At 46.4% G+C, this 19,831-nt stretch overlaps 4 protein-coding genes across 4 annotated transcripts; 2 read left to right on the forward strand and 2 right to left on the reverse strand.

Annotated features, from left to right (window-relative positions):
• Positions 1 to 1,846: 1,846 nt before the first annotated feature.
• On the forward strand, positions 1,847 to 5,295 carry LOC120642326 (14-3-3-like protein GF14-6). Its single transcript, XM_039918786.1, has 6 exons — positions 1,847 to 2,000; positions 2,754 to 3,198; positions 3,278 to 3,356; positions 3,483 to 3,605; positions 4,680 to 4,796; positions 4,905 to 5,295. The coding sequence occupies exons 2-6, from the start codon at positions 2,792 to 2,794 to the stop codon at positions 4,962 to 4,964; spliced, it is 786 nt and encodes a 261-aa protein (XP_039774720.1). The 5' UTR covers positions 1,847 to 2,000; positions 2,754 to 2,791; the 3' UTR covers positions 4,965 to 5,295.
• A 470-nt stretch (positions 5,296 to 5,765) lies between these two features.
• Positions 5,766 to 8,434, reverse strand: LOC120642327. Its single transcript, XM_039918787.1, has 2 exons — positions 7,687 to 8,434; positions 5,766 to 6,227 (listed from the first exon to the last, which is right to left on the reverse strand). Exons 1-2 carry the CDS (start codon positions 8,098 to 8,100, stop codon positions 6,066 to 6,068), a joined length of 576 nt encoding a protein of 191 aa, XP_039774721.1. The 5' UTR covers positions 8,101 to 8,434; the 3' UTR covers positions 5,766 to 6,065.
• A 3,065-nt stretch (positions 8,435 to 11,499) lies between these two features.
• LOC120642328 lies at positions 11,500 to 12,928 on the forward strand. Its single transcript, XM_039918788.1, has 2 exons — positions 11,500 to 12,554; positions 12,628 to 12,928. Exons 1-2 carry the CDS (start codon positions 11,536 to 11,538, stop codon positions 12,782 to 12,784), a joined length of 1,176 nt encoding a protein of 391 aa, XP_039774722.1. The 5' UTR covers positions 11,500 to 11,535; the 3' UTR covers positions 12,785 to 12,928.
• A 5,404-nt stretch (positions 12,929 to 18,332) lies between these two features.
• Positions 18,333 to 19,524, reverse strand: LOC120642329 (prohibitin-3, mitochondrial-like). The gene has a single exon (XM_039918789.1). The coding sequence runs from the start codon at positions 19,383 to 19,385 to the stop codon at positions 18,531 to 18,533; it is 855 nt and encodes a 284-aa protein (XP_039774723.1). The 5' UTR covers positions 19,386 to 19,524; the 3' UTR covers positions 18,333 to 18,530.
• Between the last annotated feature and the right edge of the window lie 307 nt (positions 19,525 to 19,831).

Consider the following 19,831-nt stretch of genomic DNA (forward strand, 5'->3'; position numbering starts at 1 on the left):
GCACTCCCTCTCTGGGAATAGGCGGGTACGTTCCGCCACCCGGCTGTGGGTACCCTAGAAATCCCACAACACCGAAAATTAGTAAAAGTAAGTTAGGGTCGAACTTGGTTGTTCCTGTTCTTTTGTGAAACGGAGACTGGGCAAGGCGCATCTACCTGGAGTCCTGGAGGATCAGAAGATGACACCTTGACAGGGACCCTCTAACAATGCAATTTGCTGATTTTTTTCTACCAGCCAACTTGCCGTTTCTCCTCCAGCTTCTCGAATGTTATAAGCATCAAGGTCACCATTTTTCTTGGATCTCTAGGTACATGCGAAAACGAAACCATTTTGTTTATCTATATCACATGTACCAGTACCACAATCATTTTCCCGTCGTGTGCGTAATTTGGTACTTTTGATTATAGGTTAACATAAAAAAAACGGAGATATTTGTTGCTTCTCAATTTCATCCAGTATGGCTGCTACTCTGGTGGAGAGAGAAAAAAAGAAAAAACAAAAAAAGATGAGCAGGAACACAGCACCAAGGTGCAAGCATGGGAGAACACAAACACCCCCAGGCCGCGGATGCGCTGTAGCGCAACGGCAGCGCCTCCATTGTGGAGTGTGCCCGCCCAGGTTCGATCCCCGTCCGGGACAATCTGCGTGCCGCACCGAGATTTATTCTCAGGCAGATTTTTTGGTGGCCCTCTTCCGATCGTACTTCGATACATGAGTAGGCATCTTCGGAAGATAAGTTGTAGTAGATCTTCTCTTATAGAGAGATGTTGCGTGTGGTGTGAATAGATATATAATGTGCGTCTACTTGTGAATTTAAATATTACACATTGTACTCTAGCTTAGGGCCATAAAAAAACACCCCAGGCCGGACCGCCGGAGGAACCGAGGGGAGGAGGAAGCACCACGCCCCCAGAATACCGAGGCAGTTTCCACTTTCCACCCCAAAAAAATGGCACACCACAGCGTCGTCAACGCCGGGCCGCCGCAAAGATGGAGATGGGGCGGCTGCTTGTCGTGCGGCCCAACCGCTCGCAGGCAGGCTCGCGGCAGCCGCGACGCTTTCCACACCTCGCGCACGCCGCGCACGCCACGTCACGTGACGCTCTCGCGGCCCCGCGGCCTCCCTAGCACCACGTATTCTCGGATCCTGTTTGGTTTGGTCGGTAGCACATTTAATATAAATTTTGATTAACATTAAATGAAGCTAATTTGTAAAACCAACTTTACAATCTTGCGCTACTTCGCGTGACGAATCTAATGAGATTTTCAACCACATGATTATAGAATAGTTACTTACCATTACTGTAGTCAATTACGATTTTTTTGACGCATAAAATTGCATTCATCTGTAAAAAAAATTTACACTTCATTTAATCCCCGTGCATAAAAAATTCCTTGAGTTACTGTTCACCTCATAGATGAACCAAACGGGGCCTCGCTCGCCCCGCTCTGCCGCTGCCCGCCGTCCGACGCACGCCAGTTTTTACCCGCACCCGACGCACGGAGGGGGCGTCTCACGTGTCCTGCGAGCCCCGCGGGCCCGCGGATCAGTGCCTCAACGAGCCTTTTCCTTTCGCCCCCGCGCCGCCGCCCCCCTCCCTCCGTCATCGCGTCCAGGCTGTCGCTGCGTGGGACCGTGACCGGAGGGCCCCGACGAGCTTGTCACCAGGGCGCCCCGGGCCCACCACAACGCCAGCAGCAGGCCCTCGCACGACGCGTGCGGGCCAACCTGACATGTGGACCAGGCTGTCCGGTCCCCACACGTCGTGACGGCCTTGTGCCTCCGCGCCTGCGCGGTGGGGCCCGACGACCACATGGGCCGCGCCGGGGCTTGGAGCTGCCACGGTGGCGCCCACACGCGGCGCGCTACCATTGGGCGGAGGTACTCGGAGGCAGCCCTTTTCTAGGCCCCCCGGGGCAGCGCCGCGGCGCCGCCCCTTCGCAAGAGCCTCCTCCCCACCCCTTTCGAACGCCGGAGCGCGAGGAAGACGCACGCAGAGGTATCGCTCCGCTCCCCTCCCCGCTCCTCCCTACCCTACCCTGGCTCTTATCGTCTCGTGGTTGGATCACTGCTGCTTCGATACCCTTTGTTCCCAGATGATTTGCGGGATTTTTTCTCTCACGTAAACCTCTCGTTTCCGCACGGATTTGCCGGCGCGTTTACTGCTGGTTTGGCTCCCTTCAGATCGAATAGGCGAGTTCAGTGATCCATGGCCGCTTGATCTGACGCGATTACCGTGCGAAGCTGTCAAAGCCTGTATCCGCTGATTCTGGTGTGTGCATGTTGATAGAATGATTGGTAGTTTTTACGGCTGAAAATTTGTATTTCCCCTGCTTGTTCGTGATCGTAGTTTTTCAGATCTGGGGCTTCGGTAGGTTAAACGAGGTGTCAAGCCTGGGGGCATTTAAGTTTCGAATACATAAGCTTTCAAAATATTCTACCATCAAAGTTTAGTTGAGGTTTATATGGAGGCAAAATTATCCAAGTAGATGCAGCAGTACTCACTTCTACGGTTAAATCACAGTTAATACTCCGTAGCCTTTCTTGTTTAGTGCTATACGGTAATGATTTAAAGTGTTTTGAGCCACTAGGGAATTGGTAGGGGTTGGCCACAATTTGTTTTCTAGAATCCCCGTCCGAGTTTGACTAGCTATGGTACCAGTGCCACCGATAATCAAGTGTTGACCAGTGTATTCATGTATCTGAATCTTCCGAGAAACATGTTAGCTCACTGCTTCTCACAACTCTGCAGAATTGGCGCACTGCAAGAATTAGAAACTGAACTGTAAGATGGCATCAGCGGAGCTTTCCCGTGAGGAGAATGTGTACATGGCCAAGCTCGCTGAGCAGGCTGAGAGGTACGAGGAGATGGTTGAGTTCATGGAGAAGGTAGCCAAGACTGTTGACTCAGAGGAGCTCACTGTCGAGGAGCGCAACCTCCTTTCTGTTGCGTACAAGAATGTCATTGGAGCCCGCCGTGCTTCGTGGCGCATCATCTCCTCGATTGAGCAGAAGGAGGAGGGCCGAGGCAATGAGGACCGTGTAACACTCATCAAGGACTACCGTGGCAAGATTGAGACTGAGCTCACCAAGATCTGTGATGGCATCCTCAAGCTGCTCGAGTCCCACCTTGTGCCCTCATCCACTGCCCCCGAGTCCAAGGTCTTCTACCTCAAGATGAAGGGTGACTACTACAGGTAATGCTGATGCCCAGTAAGATTTTAATTTTTTTATGGGATTGTGTTTTCATTTGATTGATTCAATTGTGATGATTAGATACCTTGCTGAGTTCAAGACTGGGGCTGAGAGAAAGGATGCTGCTGAGAATACCATGGTGGCATACAAGGCTGCCCAGGTGAACCTTTTTCCCCGCTTAACCAGTGTCCATTTTTTGGTGAAGCATCATGCTTGCGATTTTTTTTCTTTACTTCACATATTATTACATAGTGTACTGAAAGCATCTGGTTTGTGCTTCAATCAGGACATTGCTTTGGCTGAGCTACCTCCAACTCACCCTATTAGGCTTGGCTTGGCACTTAACTTCTCAGTGTTCTACTATGAGATTCTCAACTCACCTGATCGTGCCTGCAGTCTTGCAAAGCAGGTTAGTTTTTCTGCATCACTTGATACATTGTTAGTATATTATTTCTGTGGATATGGAATGCCTGTGTATGGTTCCTGATCTATTTTGTATGAAATGCTGATGATGTACCATAAGACCATTGCTAATTGTGCTGTAAGGAGAAAATGGGCATAAGACATTAGTGTGCCAATATTACACACTAGAGGACCATATGTACTGTGACCTTTTTCTCCTATTTTGCATTTCTAGACTCAAATGCTGTTCACCCCCTTTGGTGACACTTTTATATTACTGTTAATTATGTATGAAGCCCTGCATATAATGGATATTAAAAATGCATTAATATATAATACTATTTGCTTTTGGTTTTCATACCTGCTGTTAAAAATGTGTGCACTTTTTATGCAAGGATGGGTCTGTGCACACTTTCTGATAGGGACAGGAAACCGAACGTTTTGGTTCCTCACTATTCTTTTATTGACTTGTATAGCAGTGGAAATTTCTTGGAATAAGTATGTTGGGAGGCAACATCTTTTAATTGCTTGTCAACTGTTGTGCTGATTGTGTCCACGAGGAAAAGGATGCTATTGGTGTACCTAACCTTTCATTATTGTTTAGCTTAAGTTGACCCCTACTTTGTTTTGCCTATCAGCTGTCACGAATTCCAATTTGTCCTTGATCTGTTATACAAATTCTTTACATCTGCATCGAAGTGACTAGGAGAATAAATATCAAATTATCTTTTGCAGTTGCTGAAATTGCCTGTTATAAGTTTTGGGTTAGGTTAGGTATCTTCAGTAGTTCATAAATATCAGCTGTTTTTCATTTGCCCTAGGGCAAAGATGGGTATTTACCAATGCTGGTATTCTGCCTTTTTATATGAATATACGTGGTCAAGTTTGTTTCTGAGAGTAGACTTTATGTGGCTTGTGATATTACTCAATTGTAATGCATTTGACCTTGTCGAAAGTAGCTTAGCCCCATGTTCTGAACTACAGTTCAAAGATTTTGGTTATGTATAGTTTCTTCTTTATTGAAATATCACTGATATGCGACAGACATTATGCTGATATTCCCTCCTTTTGCAATCTGCAGGCTTTTGATGAGGCCATCTCGGAGCTGGACACCCTGAGCGAGGAGTCCTACAAGGACAGCACTTTGATCATGCAGCTCCTTCGTGATAACTTGACCCTATGGACATCCGACATCTCGGTAAGCCCCATTACCCAAACATTAATTTTTTTTCTCAGCGCACTACTTGTTTCCTCCTGAAAATTACCCTGATTCTTGAACAAATGTATTCCTTTTCCTTGGCTGCAGGAGGACCCTGCTGAGGAGATCAGGGAGCCGCTGAAGCATGACTCGAGCGAGGGGCAGTGAAGCAGGCTTTACGTGCCCTAGAAACTAGTAGCTAGTGTTTGCTGCTGTCTAATGACACTATGCAATATGATCTGGACCCTGGTTTCTTCGGCGCGATGCTTGTAGCCGTGCTATGACTATTGTCGGGAAAATTCTGGGGGCTCCCCATATGAGATGTTGCCGGGCAAGGCCTCGATGTGTCCCACTTGTAGTAGGTGGGGGACACTGGAGCCGGGTTTGGTTGGGTAGGGAAGCCAAACTGTTGGTGTCACTTGTATTTTTACCTTTTCGTCCTGTTTATTGTGAGTGGTCCTGCGTCAATTGCTGGTCTATGCTGTCGGTTCTTCGATTCTTTTCCCGACCCATCTCAGCGATGAATGTTTTTTCTTTGGTCGGGTAAAATGAGGTGAAGTTGTTATGGTTTGATCAACTATTTACTAGTAGTTGTTTCTGCACCTAGGGTGATTTGTAAATCTCTACCAAACCATCAATCCTCCCCTTCGGTTAAAATTCGAGATCTAGCTCGATAAAAGGAATTCTAAAAAGATAATGGGAGCAATCGATGACGCACGGACTCTACAAAACACAGTGAGCGACTTTGTCAGTTGCGAGCAATCTGTGACGCACGAGCTCTCCTCTCTTTTCTGGGCACTCCATCGTGCGGTTGGACCTCGACGAGCACTCACAGGATTCATGCCTGCAATGCGTCTCATATTCAGGTTTACAACGCAGTGGAATCACGGCGTAGAACAATCTTCAGTCGGTTTACATTTGAGAAGCAAGAAACGGATTGCTGCATTCAGATATCATCAGGAATCCCACTAGCTCTAATGTCAAAACCAGAGTATTATTGGAAACTGAGGTAAACCTTGATGTTGAGATTTCAAAAGTCAGGCTACAGCTCTGTAAAAACCACATAATACAACAATGGTTACACAGGACACATAACTCCTCACGTGGTACAAAGTAGAAGCTACAAAGGCTTGGCCGTTCTATGCTTTGTGTGCGGATAATTTACCTCTACTACTCGATTTCGACTCAAAGGCATCGAGGATCATCTAATAACTTCAAAATTACAATTTGCCTGCATCTACACATGTGTGAGTAAACAGATTTAAGGTCTCATTGTGGATGGGTGAGTGGCTCGACGGCGGTTCTGAACAGTAGAATGTAGACCTTGTCAACTGAGAAGTACAAGAAACCCCCCAAGGAGTGAGTGACATAGGAACCAAAGCTTGTGCCGACAATGCAGTGCCAGGCAGGCCCATATGTTGTATCAAAGTCCTTCACAAAAGGAGAGGAATTAGTCATCAGATATCATGAAGAACAAGAATGGAAGAACACAGGGATGAAATGAAATCCTCAATACTTGAACCAAACAAAACTGGATTCCATCAAGGCGCCTAACCCCTGTGCAATACTTTTTTCTCGAACACGCAGGAGAGCTGCGCATCAATATATTAAGACGAAAGCCTGCGCAACACTGCTTTAGTAGGAACCTAAATAAAAATACAGGTTGCATTGCATGCTAACATGAGTTACAGAATTTAAGAGAATTGATTTCAATACAATATACAAGGTGTTAAACTCAGGATCCATCTGTTAGTTCCTCTGCCACAAAAAAAAAAAAAAACTGGTAGTTTCACTAAAATATCAACGGGTAATCAGACTATGAGATATTGCAGTTCGCAAGTAGCTGCAATTCTTTCATAAATTACACACTAATGGTGCAACTTAGGAATAAGGAGGACATGCCAACATATACAAGCACTAACCAAGTGAAAGGGCAGGTGCAAATCTAACACTGTAATTCTAAATGCTTCAATCATGTTAATATAATAATATCTCCAATTCAGCATTTGTTGGTTCAACTGACAGGTAAACAAAAGAAGTTTATCACCATTTCGATCAGATTAACAAAAGCCATACCACGCACAGTTACATCTCCTTGTGCCAAGCATGGAGATGGAGTAACTTTTAGCCCTAACAAATGTGCAGGACCCATCATATCCTGGAATCAACAGCTCAGATCAAGCTTGGCTCAACCAGAAATTGAGAACTTCCCATCCAAAGTTGATCTGAGCTATGTGACTCCATAGCCAAAGGACAGTAGCATTACCTCAGCAAGCTGTCAAGCACCCTCACATTTTCTCATTCTCCTCCTATAATCCTCTACCACCTCTTCTCTGCCTCTAGCTTCTCTGTAGCACAAAAACATCAGCCCTTCATTGGTGGGCCACTCTTCCTGTCTTCCATGTTCACCTCCAATTATGATTGCAACATGAAACTGTTGACCACCTATAGCAGCAAATGTAACTATTCTTGCCCATCCTCTGAGTACAACATATCTCATAAATCGAGTTATCTTTCAGCTGCATAGTGGACCACCTCCAATAAATGAAAAAGTCTGAACCATCTGATCTGGCGCCATCTCAACCTCCTATTTCATTTTGGCCAAAGTGGCATTTGCATCAAACTCGACCCCCCACCGGACAAACGTGGCAAGGTATTTCCAGTACTCTCTACTAGTAAAAAAAACTGGGGAAGTAAAATTAAGCTCTAGATCTTACTCCAAATCGAATTAATCTCTACATGCATTTGCCTCTGATTTGATTTGTGGCCGTCCACAGCGATGGATGAAATAAACATGCTCGGTATTTGACTTAACAATTGAGAAACTTGCTTAGCTCATCAAAAAAAAATCGTAAATGAACAAGAGCAGTAATATTTCAGTCCACTATACCTTCTTGAGCGCGAGCGCGAGGCGCTTCGTCTCGAGCCGCGGCATGGCGGCGACGGCCTCGACGGCGATCCGGACGGCGCGCCGCTGCAGCGGCAGCGCCATGTCCGCGGCGCGCACGCACACCACCACCTTCTTCCCCTCCCCCTTCGCCTTCGCCGTCACGGCCGCTCTCTCCTTCGCCTTGGTCTCCCCCTCCTCCTTCCCTCCCTTCCCCTCCTCACCCACGCGCGCCGCCGCCTTCAGCCCCGGCACCGCGGCATCCGCCTTCGCCCCCTCCGCTACCTCCGGCTCCGGCTCCGGCTGGGGCGGGTCGGCGAGCCTGGTGCGGCGGACGAGCGCGCTGAGGTAGCGGCTGCGGCGCTCGAGCTCCTCGGATGCCCGGTCGCCCATGGTCGGCGGACGCGCGGAGTGCATGCGGACGGATCCTCTCACCCAGCACTAGCGAACAGTGAGCGCTCAGCCGCGGCGTTGGCAACGGGACATGGTGACCGGCGGGACCGCGGGCCGTGGGAGGGAGACGCCGTGGTGATCTGTGTCTCGGGGGAGCGGTGGTCGGCTGGGTTTTGCCTTGGGGTTTGGCCGTCTTTGGGGGCGGGGTGCGACGGGACGCGAGGCGAGTTTCGGTTGCTGCTCCTGGAATTCGTGGGAGCAGCTTTTGAGACGAGGCGTCGTCGGCTTGCTTCCCCCAAACGAGCTTGTTTTTGCTGTTTGGAGCCGCCCGTGTTGTGTTCGAGTTTTGGGGTTGGCCGGGCAAGCTCGCACGCACACCACTACACCAGGAGTCCGGGATCTTCGAACACGACGCTTAGGCTTGCTACAACAGTTCCGAACCGCACCCCAACCTACGTAGGGAGAGTTTAGGGGGATTCCCTCCAACAGTCCCCCAAAGCTCCCCTATATACGGAGGAGTTGAAACGGTGAGTTTCAACTCCCTCTATATTTTAACTATACTGTTTCTTCACGATATTAATCTCGTTTGAGCCCCGTAACATGATGATAATGTGTATTATGACAATACAAATACTGTATGATTTTTTTTAAATTCAAAAACGATAAATAAATAGTTAGTTAATGAGTGATAGTATATAGAGGGAATAGATATGTGTGAAATGGTTGGAGAGAAGGAGTTATAGGGGGAGGAATTTTTTTAAAAAATATAGTAAAATATAGTAAATAGTATGTTTGGGGGAATTGGAGAGAGGAATTGTTGGAGATAGCCTCAGGAGAGTCGCTCTCCGAGAGTGACCGTGGCATGTGGCTTGGGGGTGACTGGGCGGCGTGGCTACGCCGCGGCATGACACGAGATGCCTTGAGCAAGTAGACTCCGCGAGAGAGGAGCCAGGATGGATGCCAGCGGCATGCGTGGACCCCGCCGCGCCTGACTATCCGTTTGCTCTGCCATGGGCGTTTGACAAACTGTCGGGACTCGGGCGAGCGAGGCGACCACCACCCCGCTCCGGGCGTCCCTATTTGTCTTAAGGGAAATTTTGGCCCTGGACATTGAAAAAACGCTGCCTTTGCTGCAGCACACCGCCAACTGCGTTTTTAGCCATGGCACATTAGTCTTTCACGTTACTTGGTTGTAGCACACCGCAGAGAAAATTTCCCTGGATTTGGATAGAGAAAATTTTGTAAATGACAGTGGTGCCCCTGGGCCAATCCGACTCGCATGGTTGAACCAGACCCGATTACCGTCGCCGCCACCAGTTTCCTCCTCTCTCTCTCTCCGTCCACCAGTTTCCTCCTCTCTCGGCCCTCCTCTCTGAACCCCCGCACCGTCGGTGCCCTCCTCCGTCGTTGCCCTGCTCTCCGCCGCTATGGGACAAGAGGAGTAGCTAGTCCCAGCATAGAGGAGTTGGAGGAGATGGCTCCAGAGAAAGGGAAGAAGCGCGTGGGGTCGAGGCAAGGGAAGAAGAGCTTGTGGCCGAGGAACGCATCTCCGTCCAAGGGCTTGAATCTGGATTGGGTCCCAGAAGGGTAAGCATTTATACATTATCTGGTTGATATCGTTCGATTTATGGTTTCAGACTACGTAATGTGGTTGGATTTGGGTTTACCAACTCGGTCAGGTCGATTTAGGGTTTGGATCTTCCTCACTTGTCATTGTTCCATATCTTTGTTTCCTTTGTTTTAGGATGGATAGTAGTTCGGCGTGCAGAATTGCTGTGCGCGTTCCACAGTATGTCGAGGTTTGCAATGATGGTAGTTCTGTAGTACACCGTGACTCAGTTCTTCAGCTAGTTGTGGATCGTGATACAACCAACTTGAAGGACCTAATAGAGGAAATATCAGAGGGAGTGAAGCTTGGTACGAATCAGGGAATATCAATTTGCTTTTGGAACAGGACTGTGTCTGTTTTCATGAATGTTACCTCTGATGCCATTTTGATGGATGCAATGGACCTGTATTGGGAAATGAGAAGGTTGGCTCTGTTTGCGTCAGTTTATGACACAGTGACAGTGGACCATAGCCAAAGTGAATCTGTTGAACCTTTTGTAGAGCATGTCGTCGGTGCTATCGTTGCCATAGAGCCTCTTCCTCCAACTTTGACTGAGTCCGTTGCCACAGAGCCTCTTCCTCCAACTTTGACTGAGTCTGTTGATGAGGATAAGATAGGGACATCCAAAACTAAGTCTAAGAAATGTAAGAGAGGGAATGTTCCAACTGATGAAGAACCATGGGATGACGATGAGATGGAATATGTTGGTCTAAATGATGAGCACCCATATTTATCTGACGGTGAAGATCAGGCAGTACATGATGGGCACTCAACTGATGGTGACTCTTGTGAGATGGATGACCTGTTTGTTGACGATGCAGCTGGTTGTGAGGAAGTTGAACATGTGACTAACTTGGAGAACCCAACCATTGCTGTTGGTGTCACATTTGAAGATGGAGACACATTTAAGAGGGCAATTAAACAGTATGCTGTGCTCCATGAGTTTGAAATTCATGCCCATTATAGTGAGGCAAAAAGGTACAGAGGGAACTGCAAGGGCAAAGGAGGCAAAAGTAAAAAGTGCAGGTGGAGGATTCATGCTTCTGAGCTGCAGGATGGCAAGACATGGCAGGTCATGATACCTGCTTTTAACTGTGTAAAAAGCATATTTATATTTCTATGTGATGTATTGTTTGTTCCATGGATTTGTAAGCTGATGTAGCCATTGTCCTGTTTTGCAGATAAAAAAACTCTATGCTAAGCATAATTGTGCTAGCACTGCCAAGCTTGACCACAACTGCATGGCTACCAATGCTTGGGTTAGAGATAGAGTCATTGACACTCTTAGGGATCAGCCAAATACTGGAACTGCTGCACTCAAGACAGAGCTGGAGAAGAAGTACAACATCAAGATATCTTACTATGTGGTTTGGGATGGAAGAAGGATGGCTCTGGAGCAAATATTGGGAAAATGGAATGACAGTTTTGATGATGCTTTCAGATTCAAAGCAGCTGTAGAAAGGACCAACCCTGGAAGCATAGTGGACATAGAGTATGCTCCTGTTGGTGAAAAGATGAGGTTTACTAGGATGTTTATTGCATTGAAGGCTTGTGTAGATGGGTTTCTGAATGGCTGCAGACCATTTTTAGGTGTTGACTCCACTGTCTTGACAGGAAGGTGGAGGGGTCAATTGGCATCAGCTTCAGCAGTAGATGGTCATAACTGGCTATTTCCAGTTGCATATGGGGTCTTTGAGTCAGAAACCAAAGATAGTTGGACGTGGTTTTTTGAGAAGCTTCAAACTGCAATAGGCTCACCTTTTGGACTTGTGATATCGACAGATGCAGGCAAAGGTATAGATAGTGCAGTTACAACTGTGTTTTCAAATGGTGTGGAACATAGGGAGTGCATGAGACATCTAGTGACGAACTTTCAAAAGAGGTATAGAGGGGCTGTTTTCAAGAAACACCTATGGCCTGCATGTAGAGCATATAACAAGTGTCATTATGATCATCACTACAACACCATGCAGAGAGCATCTCCAAATGCAATGAAATGGATAGAAGATAACCACAAACATTTGTGGAACCGGTGGAGGTTCTCACCTGAAAGCAAGTGTGACTATGTCACAAACAATATTGCAGAGACATTTAATAGTTGGATCAGAAAGGAGAAAGCACTACCAGTCATCCCATTGATGGATAGAATAAGGCAGATGATCATGGAGAAGCATGACCTTAGAAGAAGATTAGCAAACAAGATGACTGACAAGATCATTCCTCACATAACAAGAGAACTGAATGCAAAGAGTAGGAACCTAAACTATGTGATTCATAGAGGACACAATAACACAGCTGAGGTTCAAGGGACAACTAAAGAGCTGAAGACTTGGAGACACATTGTTGATCTAGATAAAAGAACATGTAGTTGTAACAGGTGGCAGATCACTGGGCTCCCCTGCACCCATGCCCTTTGCTTCATTAACTCACTGAGAAATAGGAATGCAGAGGACTATGTTGATGCCTACTACTCTGTTGAACTATTCAAGAAGGCATATGCAGGAATTGTAATGCCTATGACAGATAAGAACAATTGGCCCAAGGTGAACATGGGTTTCAAGCTTTGGCCACCAGTCTTAAAGAGGGCAGCTGGCAGACCTAGAGCAAGAAGGATGAAGAGTGCAGCAGAAGGAGGGAAATCTACTCGAACGCAGAGGCAGTGCAAGAGGTGTGGCCAATTTGGTCACATGATGAAGACTTGCAATGAGACTGTGTATGACAGTGATGCTCCACCTCCAGCCCCACCGAAACCGAAACGAGTGAAGAAGAAATTAAAGGATGCAAGCACTACATCAACTAAAGAGTCCCAAACTGGGTCATGTTCTATCACCATTGCAATAACAAACAGTCCTGCAGGCAACACAAGAAGGTGGTATATCTCTCTGCCCTTGAACTTCTACCAATTTTTGTTAAATGTGCTAATGTTTTACATCTATTGATAGTCGCAAGAGGAGGATCCAAGAAGATGGTGCAAAATCAACCGATGGAGGCTGTGCTGTGAAGGGAAAAAAAACCAAACAAAGCAATGGAGGCAAGGTGCAACTGAGGAAAGAAAAAGGCAAGGCCAAGAAGAAGCTACTGATGGATGTGCTGAAATAAGTGGAAGTTCTATGTTTCTCACGTACTAATAATGCTTTTGAGAGATGACTTGTCATGTTGTCTACAACTATGCTTTTGTGGCCTTTGATGGCAGTTATGTCTAGAACTATGCTCGTGTGTATTCTGCCTTGTGATGTTAGAGACTTATTCAGACTATTTGTTCAAGTGGATGGCCTACTTATTCAGACTGTTTTTTAATTCAGACTGTAAGCTCAAGTTGCTGGCCTAAATTATGTGATCTGTTTGTTCTGTCACTTATTCAGACTGTCACTTATTCAGTCATGAACGATGCATACATACATTCAGACTATGAACCATCACAACATACAGTCTCATTGATGTTAGCTAAACATACAGTCTCATTCAGAACAACCAGTCATAAACCATTCAGACCGACTGAGCGGTTGGGTCGGGCCACTTAACGGAGCCAGGGGCAAAATTGTCCACACACTTAACGCTCTCTCTCCAAATCCGGCGAAATTGATAGTTTCTTGGCTGCGGTGTGCTACAACCAATTAACGTGAAAGGCTAATGTGCCATGGCTAAAAACGTAGTTGGCGGTGTGCTGCAGCAAAGACATCGTTTTTTGAATGTCCGTGGCCAAAATTTGCCTTGTCTTAACATCTATAACTATAAAGCCCGTTAACAGCTGATGAAGTCCAACAACGAAGCTGTGACGCAGAGGGGCCCTATATGTCCGCAGCCCAAAGCCGATTGGACATGCTTACGGAAAAACAGATTTTTCTAAAAAAAAATACTGAAAGGCAGCAGCAGCACAGCCGACAGGCATGGAAAATTTTCATTTTTCAATAAAAAGAATATGAGAAAATATTGGATTAGCATATTCAACATTCTAAAATAATAGATTCAAACTTCTTCATTTCTAGTTTAATCATAGTAGATAAGGTAGTTCAACATTTTACATGGCAATGTTGAAATAATATAACTAAAATGTTGAGCTAGTATATCTGTAGTGTTGAACTCATACCATAAAAATGTTGATATAAAAAAAATTAAAACTAAATCAATGATTTTGAGGAAAAGATCAACATTATGTACGAATTATTTAAATAACATGTTAGAAATGTTGAAACAATATATTGAAAATGTTGAAATAGTACATATAGTTTGTTGACTTTTTCTAAAAAAATAAATAACGAAAAATATATAAAAATGGATCTTGTTTTGTTGGACTAATTGACTGCGTTCGGCAGGCTGGAGCTGGAGGCTGGAGTGGTGTGAGAGAAAAACACTGTTATCTGGTTGGTGGCTGGAGGCTAGTGCTGGAGCGATGTGAGAGAGAAATACTGTAGTGCTGGAGGCTGGTGCACCAGCCGAACACGGTGATTATGAACAACATTTAGGTCCAAACGAAATTTGAAATGGGTACATGATTTGAGAGTAAAGTGTATTTGAATGTCCGGTCATACGAAATCAACCGCTAGCAAGTCTGGTGCAGCCACGTGTCGTCCTTCCCTCTGCTGCTGCTTTTGGCCCACGAAGCTATTGCTGTTCCGCTTTATCGGCGGTCTGCTTGAGGAAAAGACCTGCTATTTCTCACGATTATGAAGTCTATAATAGCGAAGAAATACAAATTGAGGGTGATCCCACCTCATTTGAAGAAGCCATGAAAATCGCAAATTCATCCAAGTGGTTTGCAGCCATGGAAGATGAAATGAAATCAATGAGTACCAATAAAGTTTGGGACTTAGAAGAAATTCCCAAAGGAGTTAAAATAGTAGGCTGCAAGTGGGTCTACAAAACGAAGTGTGACTCCAAAGGGAATATAGAAAGATATAAGGTGCGACTCATGGCAAAAGGCTTCACACAGAGAGAAGGAATAGATTACAATGAGATCTTTTCTCCGGTCTCATGTAAAGACTCTTTCAGAATAATAATGACCTTAGTGGCTCATTATAACTTATAATTACATTAGATGGATGTGAAGACGACATTCCTAAATGGGGATCTATATGAAGACGTCTACAAGGCACAACCGAAAGGTTTTGTTGTGGAAGGCCAAGAAAATTTAGGATGCCACCTAAAGAAATCAATTTATGGCTTGAAGCAAGCCTCAAGGCAGTGATACCTGAAATTTGATGAAACAATAAGAAAGTTTGGATTTAAAAAAAATAAAGAGGACAATTGCATTTATGCAAAGTTTAAGAATGGGAGGTTTATCTTTCTCATCCTGTATATGGATGACATTCTGCTAGCTAGCAGTGATGTTAATCTACTACTGGAGACTAAGAAATTTTTGTCCTCGAACTTTGATATGAAGGATCTTGGTGAAGTCTCGTTCGTTTTAGGAATCGAGATTCACCGAGATAGAAGAAAGGGGGTATTAGGATTGTCGCAGAAAGCATACTTAGAAAAGATATTAAAGAAATACAGTATGCATGTGAGCAAGTCCACACCTGCTCCAATAGTCAAGGACGACAGTTTCGGAAAATATCAGTGTTCCAAGAACCAGTATGAGCTCGAGCAAATGAAGGCAGTGCCTGCTTCAGCTGTCGGAAGCTTGCAGTATGCACAAGTGTGCACTCGCCCTGACTTAAGTTTTGTTACCGGGGTACTTGGCAGATACCAAAGTAATCCAGGCATAGAGCACTGGAAAATGGTAAAGAAGACTTTACACTATGTGAGGGGCACTACTGGCCTCATGTTAACATACAGAAAATCAGAATCTTTAGAAATAGAAGGATATTCAGATTCAGACTTTGCAGGAGATGTAGATGACAGAAAATTCACGTCTGGATACATCTTCACTCTTGCAAACGGAGCAATATCATGGAAGAGCTCTAAACAGTCAGTTACAGCATCTTCCATGATGTACGCAGAATTTGTAGCATGTTACGAGGCCTCCGGGCAGGTCACATGGCTTAAGAAATTAGTACCCGGTTTAAGAGTGGTCGACAGCATAGAAAAACCACTGAAGTTATACTGCGATAATGAACCAGCAGTATTTTACGCTCATAACAATAAGTCGAGTGGTGCTGCCAAACACATCGGCATAAAGTTTTATGTTGTTAAGGAGCAAGTCCAGGATGAAACAATTTATTTAGAACATATTAGAACAAACAAGATGTTAGCGGATCCGCTTACAAAAGTCCTACCACCCAATGTGTTCAGAGAACACTTAGCCGGCATGGGTTTAAGGGAAAGCCTATGATTCCTGGACGAAAAATGGCCCAAAGAAAAGAATTTCGTTTTAGACCTGAAAGGTGATTGTGGCTGTTAATAATAATTATCATGACGAGGCACGCCCTATACACTGATCTGTGATGGGATGATTTAGATGAAGAACAAAAATAAGAAACAAGAAGAGATCGAGGGGGAGAATGTTGGGATTGATCTCACGACTCGGCCCAAAGGCCGAGTCGGACCCCTTGACCACGCCTGATCGGGGCGCCCAGTCCGTTTGTGACTGGTAGGCCCCCGTCGCCAGCGCCATATAAAGAAAGGGAGGGTGCCAGGCACGAGTACGAGGTTCGCCGCCACAAACCCCTCCTACAGTCCCTACCGATCTAGGGTTAGCGCGATGCCGACAAGAAGCTCCGCCGCCGCCGCCACGTCGCTCCCCTCGTCGACCAGTGCCGGTGGAATCGGCAGCAAGTGCCAGTGGAGGCTGGAAGGCCGCCGGGACCTGCGCCGTCCATCGCCGCCGTCGGATCTGCACTCCACCAACTCCGATTTCCTCGCCTCCATCCTCAGCTCCATCGACGCCATGGCGCCCGCCGGCACTAGCTCGTCCGCCCCGCCGCCGACCGACGATCTGCTTCACTCTGCTCCACTCTCTCTCCTTTTTTACTAGATCTAGGACTCGAAATACTTGTATCTCGCACTAGAATCATGTACCCGTACTCGATCTATTGCCTAGACTCGATCCTAGTGAAGAACCCTTGTGCTCGAGAAACTAACTATAGCGCGCCAATCTCACTAGCCACCAACATTCACAAAACACAGTTATTGACATTGGAGCACACAGCAGGAGAGAATGAACTAAAAAATTCAGTATTCAATAACAGAAAGTAGGCTACAAAACTGCAGCCATGACCAGACTTGCGGAGTATCCATCGGCTGGTACAACATTAACATTTGGACACCTTTTTTTTTTTGAAGAACTTCATTTGGACATCATATGTAGTTACAGTTACAGCTATAAAAAATCCAAGACACATTATGCTAGAAACTGGAAATTAAAATGATAGACACAGCTCATTAGCTCCATAGTTAGTACCCAAACCTATAATCAAAGGCAGTTACCGAAAAGGCTAAAACAAAGCTATAAACAGTCATGGTTTCCTTTAAAACTGCACATGAACCAGGAGTTTCTAACTAAGCTACAGGCCAAGGCATATAATCAGGCTATCAGACATCAAAAGACGTCACTTATCTAATATTGTCATACTCAGGGCCAAACACATCCGGTATACCAGATTGCGAAGCTAAAATCGAACAATACATAAGGCCAAACTTAAGTGCTCAAATCCTGCGCTGGACCTTGTAACATGCTACCAAATTTTCCTGATGAGGGCTTCATATAAAGAAGGCCATAGTAAGTTCTGACACACAAATAAACTCCAAAAATAACTCGATAGCATCTTCAATAATGATGAAAATAAACACAAATGAAATAAAGTACCCAACACATAAACAGTTCATGAACCTGCTAGCAGTTTCCAGAACGAAGAGAATATACATAGACCCCCAGAGAAATGAAGTACCTAATGCATCAACTGTTCATGAACAGAAAGACATTCAAACCTAACCTGTTGCCACGAAAGTTAATGATCAACCCAAGATAGCACTGACAAGCATTCGAGATTTCTTATGGCTATATGACAGGTCTGAGTAAACATACCAGTTACCAGTGAACATCTATTACTCAATTCATCAAGACCTACACATCCGCCCACTAAGTCAAATTGTGAGGCTAAATCCAAAGATATGTTGTGAAGCTAAAATCCTACAATGCCTAAGATCATAAGAATACTCAGACCCTATTGCATAGACTCCGAATAAATCTGATGCAGTTTCATATTAATAAGGCCCTGGTAAGTTCTATCACACAAGCGACAACTAGATTAACCTGATACCAGCCTCCAAAAGGACGAGAATATGCATGTCCATCAAGGAATAAATTACCAAGTAAGAACTGATCATGAACTGCAAAACACAAAACCTTAAAGCAAAATAAGCATATCATCTGATGAGGAATCAGCAAAGCATTTAAATCTTATGAGGACCTATTGCCTATTGGCTGTATAGACCAACTAAGACCTAATTACAGCACTCTAGAACAAAGGTAAGAAATATCATCCCACAAGAGGAAGACATCTGCAAACACAACAACACACTACTAATTAGAAGATAGATTGAAGATGAAACCACATAGGAAATTAACCAACAAGTCAATCATAGGACATTAACCAACAAGTCAAGCACTATGCATAAAAATTGTCAGATGGCTGCATAAATAGTTTCCGATGCACACAAAGTGAGGGGTAAATAGAATGCAGACTTGACAAGTCAACAATTTGTCGCATTAACCAGACAAATAAAAAATGCATTCAAACCCCAGACCCAGATATTATTGTAGCACAAGACTAACACATTTCGTTCCAAGACAACTGAAATTTAAGCAAAAGTAGCAGATATCATTGTCTTTTGATCCACAGTTTAGCATAGCACAGGCAGGAAGATGCTCAAGCAACAAAAGGCTTAATTAAAACAGATTGGTGAATCACCGGCCAAATCCGGCAGCATTAAGACCAAGCAGCATTTTGCCGTTGTCACCAGCAGGAATGTACGCCACATTTGGCGAGCGAGACAGCTCCGCAGCAATCTCCTTGGCCGCCTCGATCCTCCTCAGCTCAATCAGCCCAGCACCAGCCATCGCGGTGGCCTCAGATATGAGGCGCGCAGACTCGCTCTCTCCCTCGGCGCGCACGATGGCCGCGCGCCTCTCCTGCTCCGCCTTGGCGACGAGGAACTTGGAGCGCTCGGCGTCCTGCTGGGCGACCTGCTTCTTCTCGACGGCCTGAGAGAACTCGATACCGTAGGAGAGGTGGGTGATGGCAACGTCGTCGAGGATGATGTTGAACTCGCGGGCGCGGCGGATGAGCGCGTCGCGGACGAGGGCCGAGACGTGGGGGCGCTCGGTGAGGAGCTGGTCGGCGTTGAACTGGGCGACGACGGCCTTGAGCACCTCGTTGCCGATGGAGGGGAGCACCTTGTCGTCGTACTCGAGGCCGAGGGAGGTGAAGATGGTGGGGAGGTGGTCGACGTCGGGGCGTGAGAGCAGGCGGAGCGTGAGGTTGACCATCTGCAGGTCCTTGGTGCCCGAGTGGGAGGAGAAGTTGTGCGGGCGCGTGCGGATGTCGAAGATGTAGGGCTTCTGGAGCCAGGGGACGAGGAAGTGGGTGCCCTCGGTGACCGTCTCCGGGAGCACCCCGCGGAACCGGTCGAAGATGACGGCGCGCTCGCCGCCGTCGACGGTGTAGAGCGACGCGGAGAGGAGGGAGGCCGCGGCGCCGAGCCCCGCCGCCGCCTTCGCGATGTTGGTCAGGAACGACACCGCCGCGGGACCGCCGGCCATGGCGCCTCTCTCGGGGATTGCGGCGGCGCGGGGGGAAGCAAAACCCTAGCGAAGGGGAGGAGGATTCGGTTTCGGGGGGCGGCGCCGCTGTGCGGATCTGAGCGTGGCTTTTGGGGGTGGGTTTTGCCGGGGTTTATTGCGCGTCAGGTCCGTCCATTTCTTGCGAGATAAGAATGTCGGAAAGCGGCGGTCTGTGTCATGGCACGTGGGCCCGGAGCCGTTTTTTGGATTGGGAAACAAGAAAGAAAACTGTGCGTTGGGATTGGACTTTGGTTGGGCGGTCTTCTCTCTCTCTCTCCATCCTGGAGAATGGGCTACTGTGGCCGACGAGGATGCCAAAGGCCCAAAGCTCGTGCCATGCCCCCAAATATGGGCCTTAGGCACTGGTTCGTACTCCCGAGCGGTCGTGGGCCTCGTGCAGCCATATATACAGGCAACAGTGTGAT

The sequence above is a fragment of the Panicum virgatum genome, chromosome 7K (assembly GCF_016808335.1).
Source record: "Panicum virgatum strain AP13 chromosome 7K, P.virgatum_v5, whole genome shotgun sequence".
Lineage (NCBI taxonomy): Eukaryota > Viridiplantae > Streptophyta > Magnoliopsida > Poales > Poaceae > Panicum > Panicum virgatum.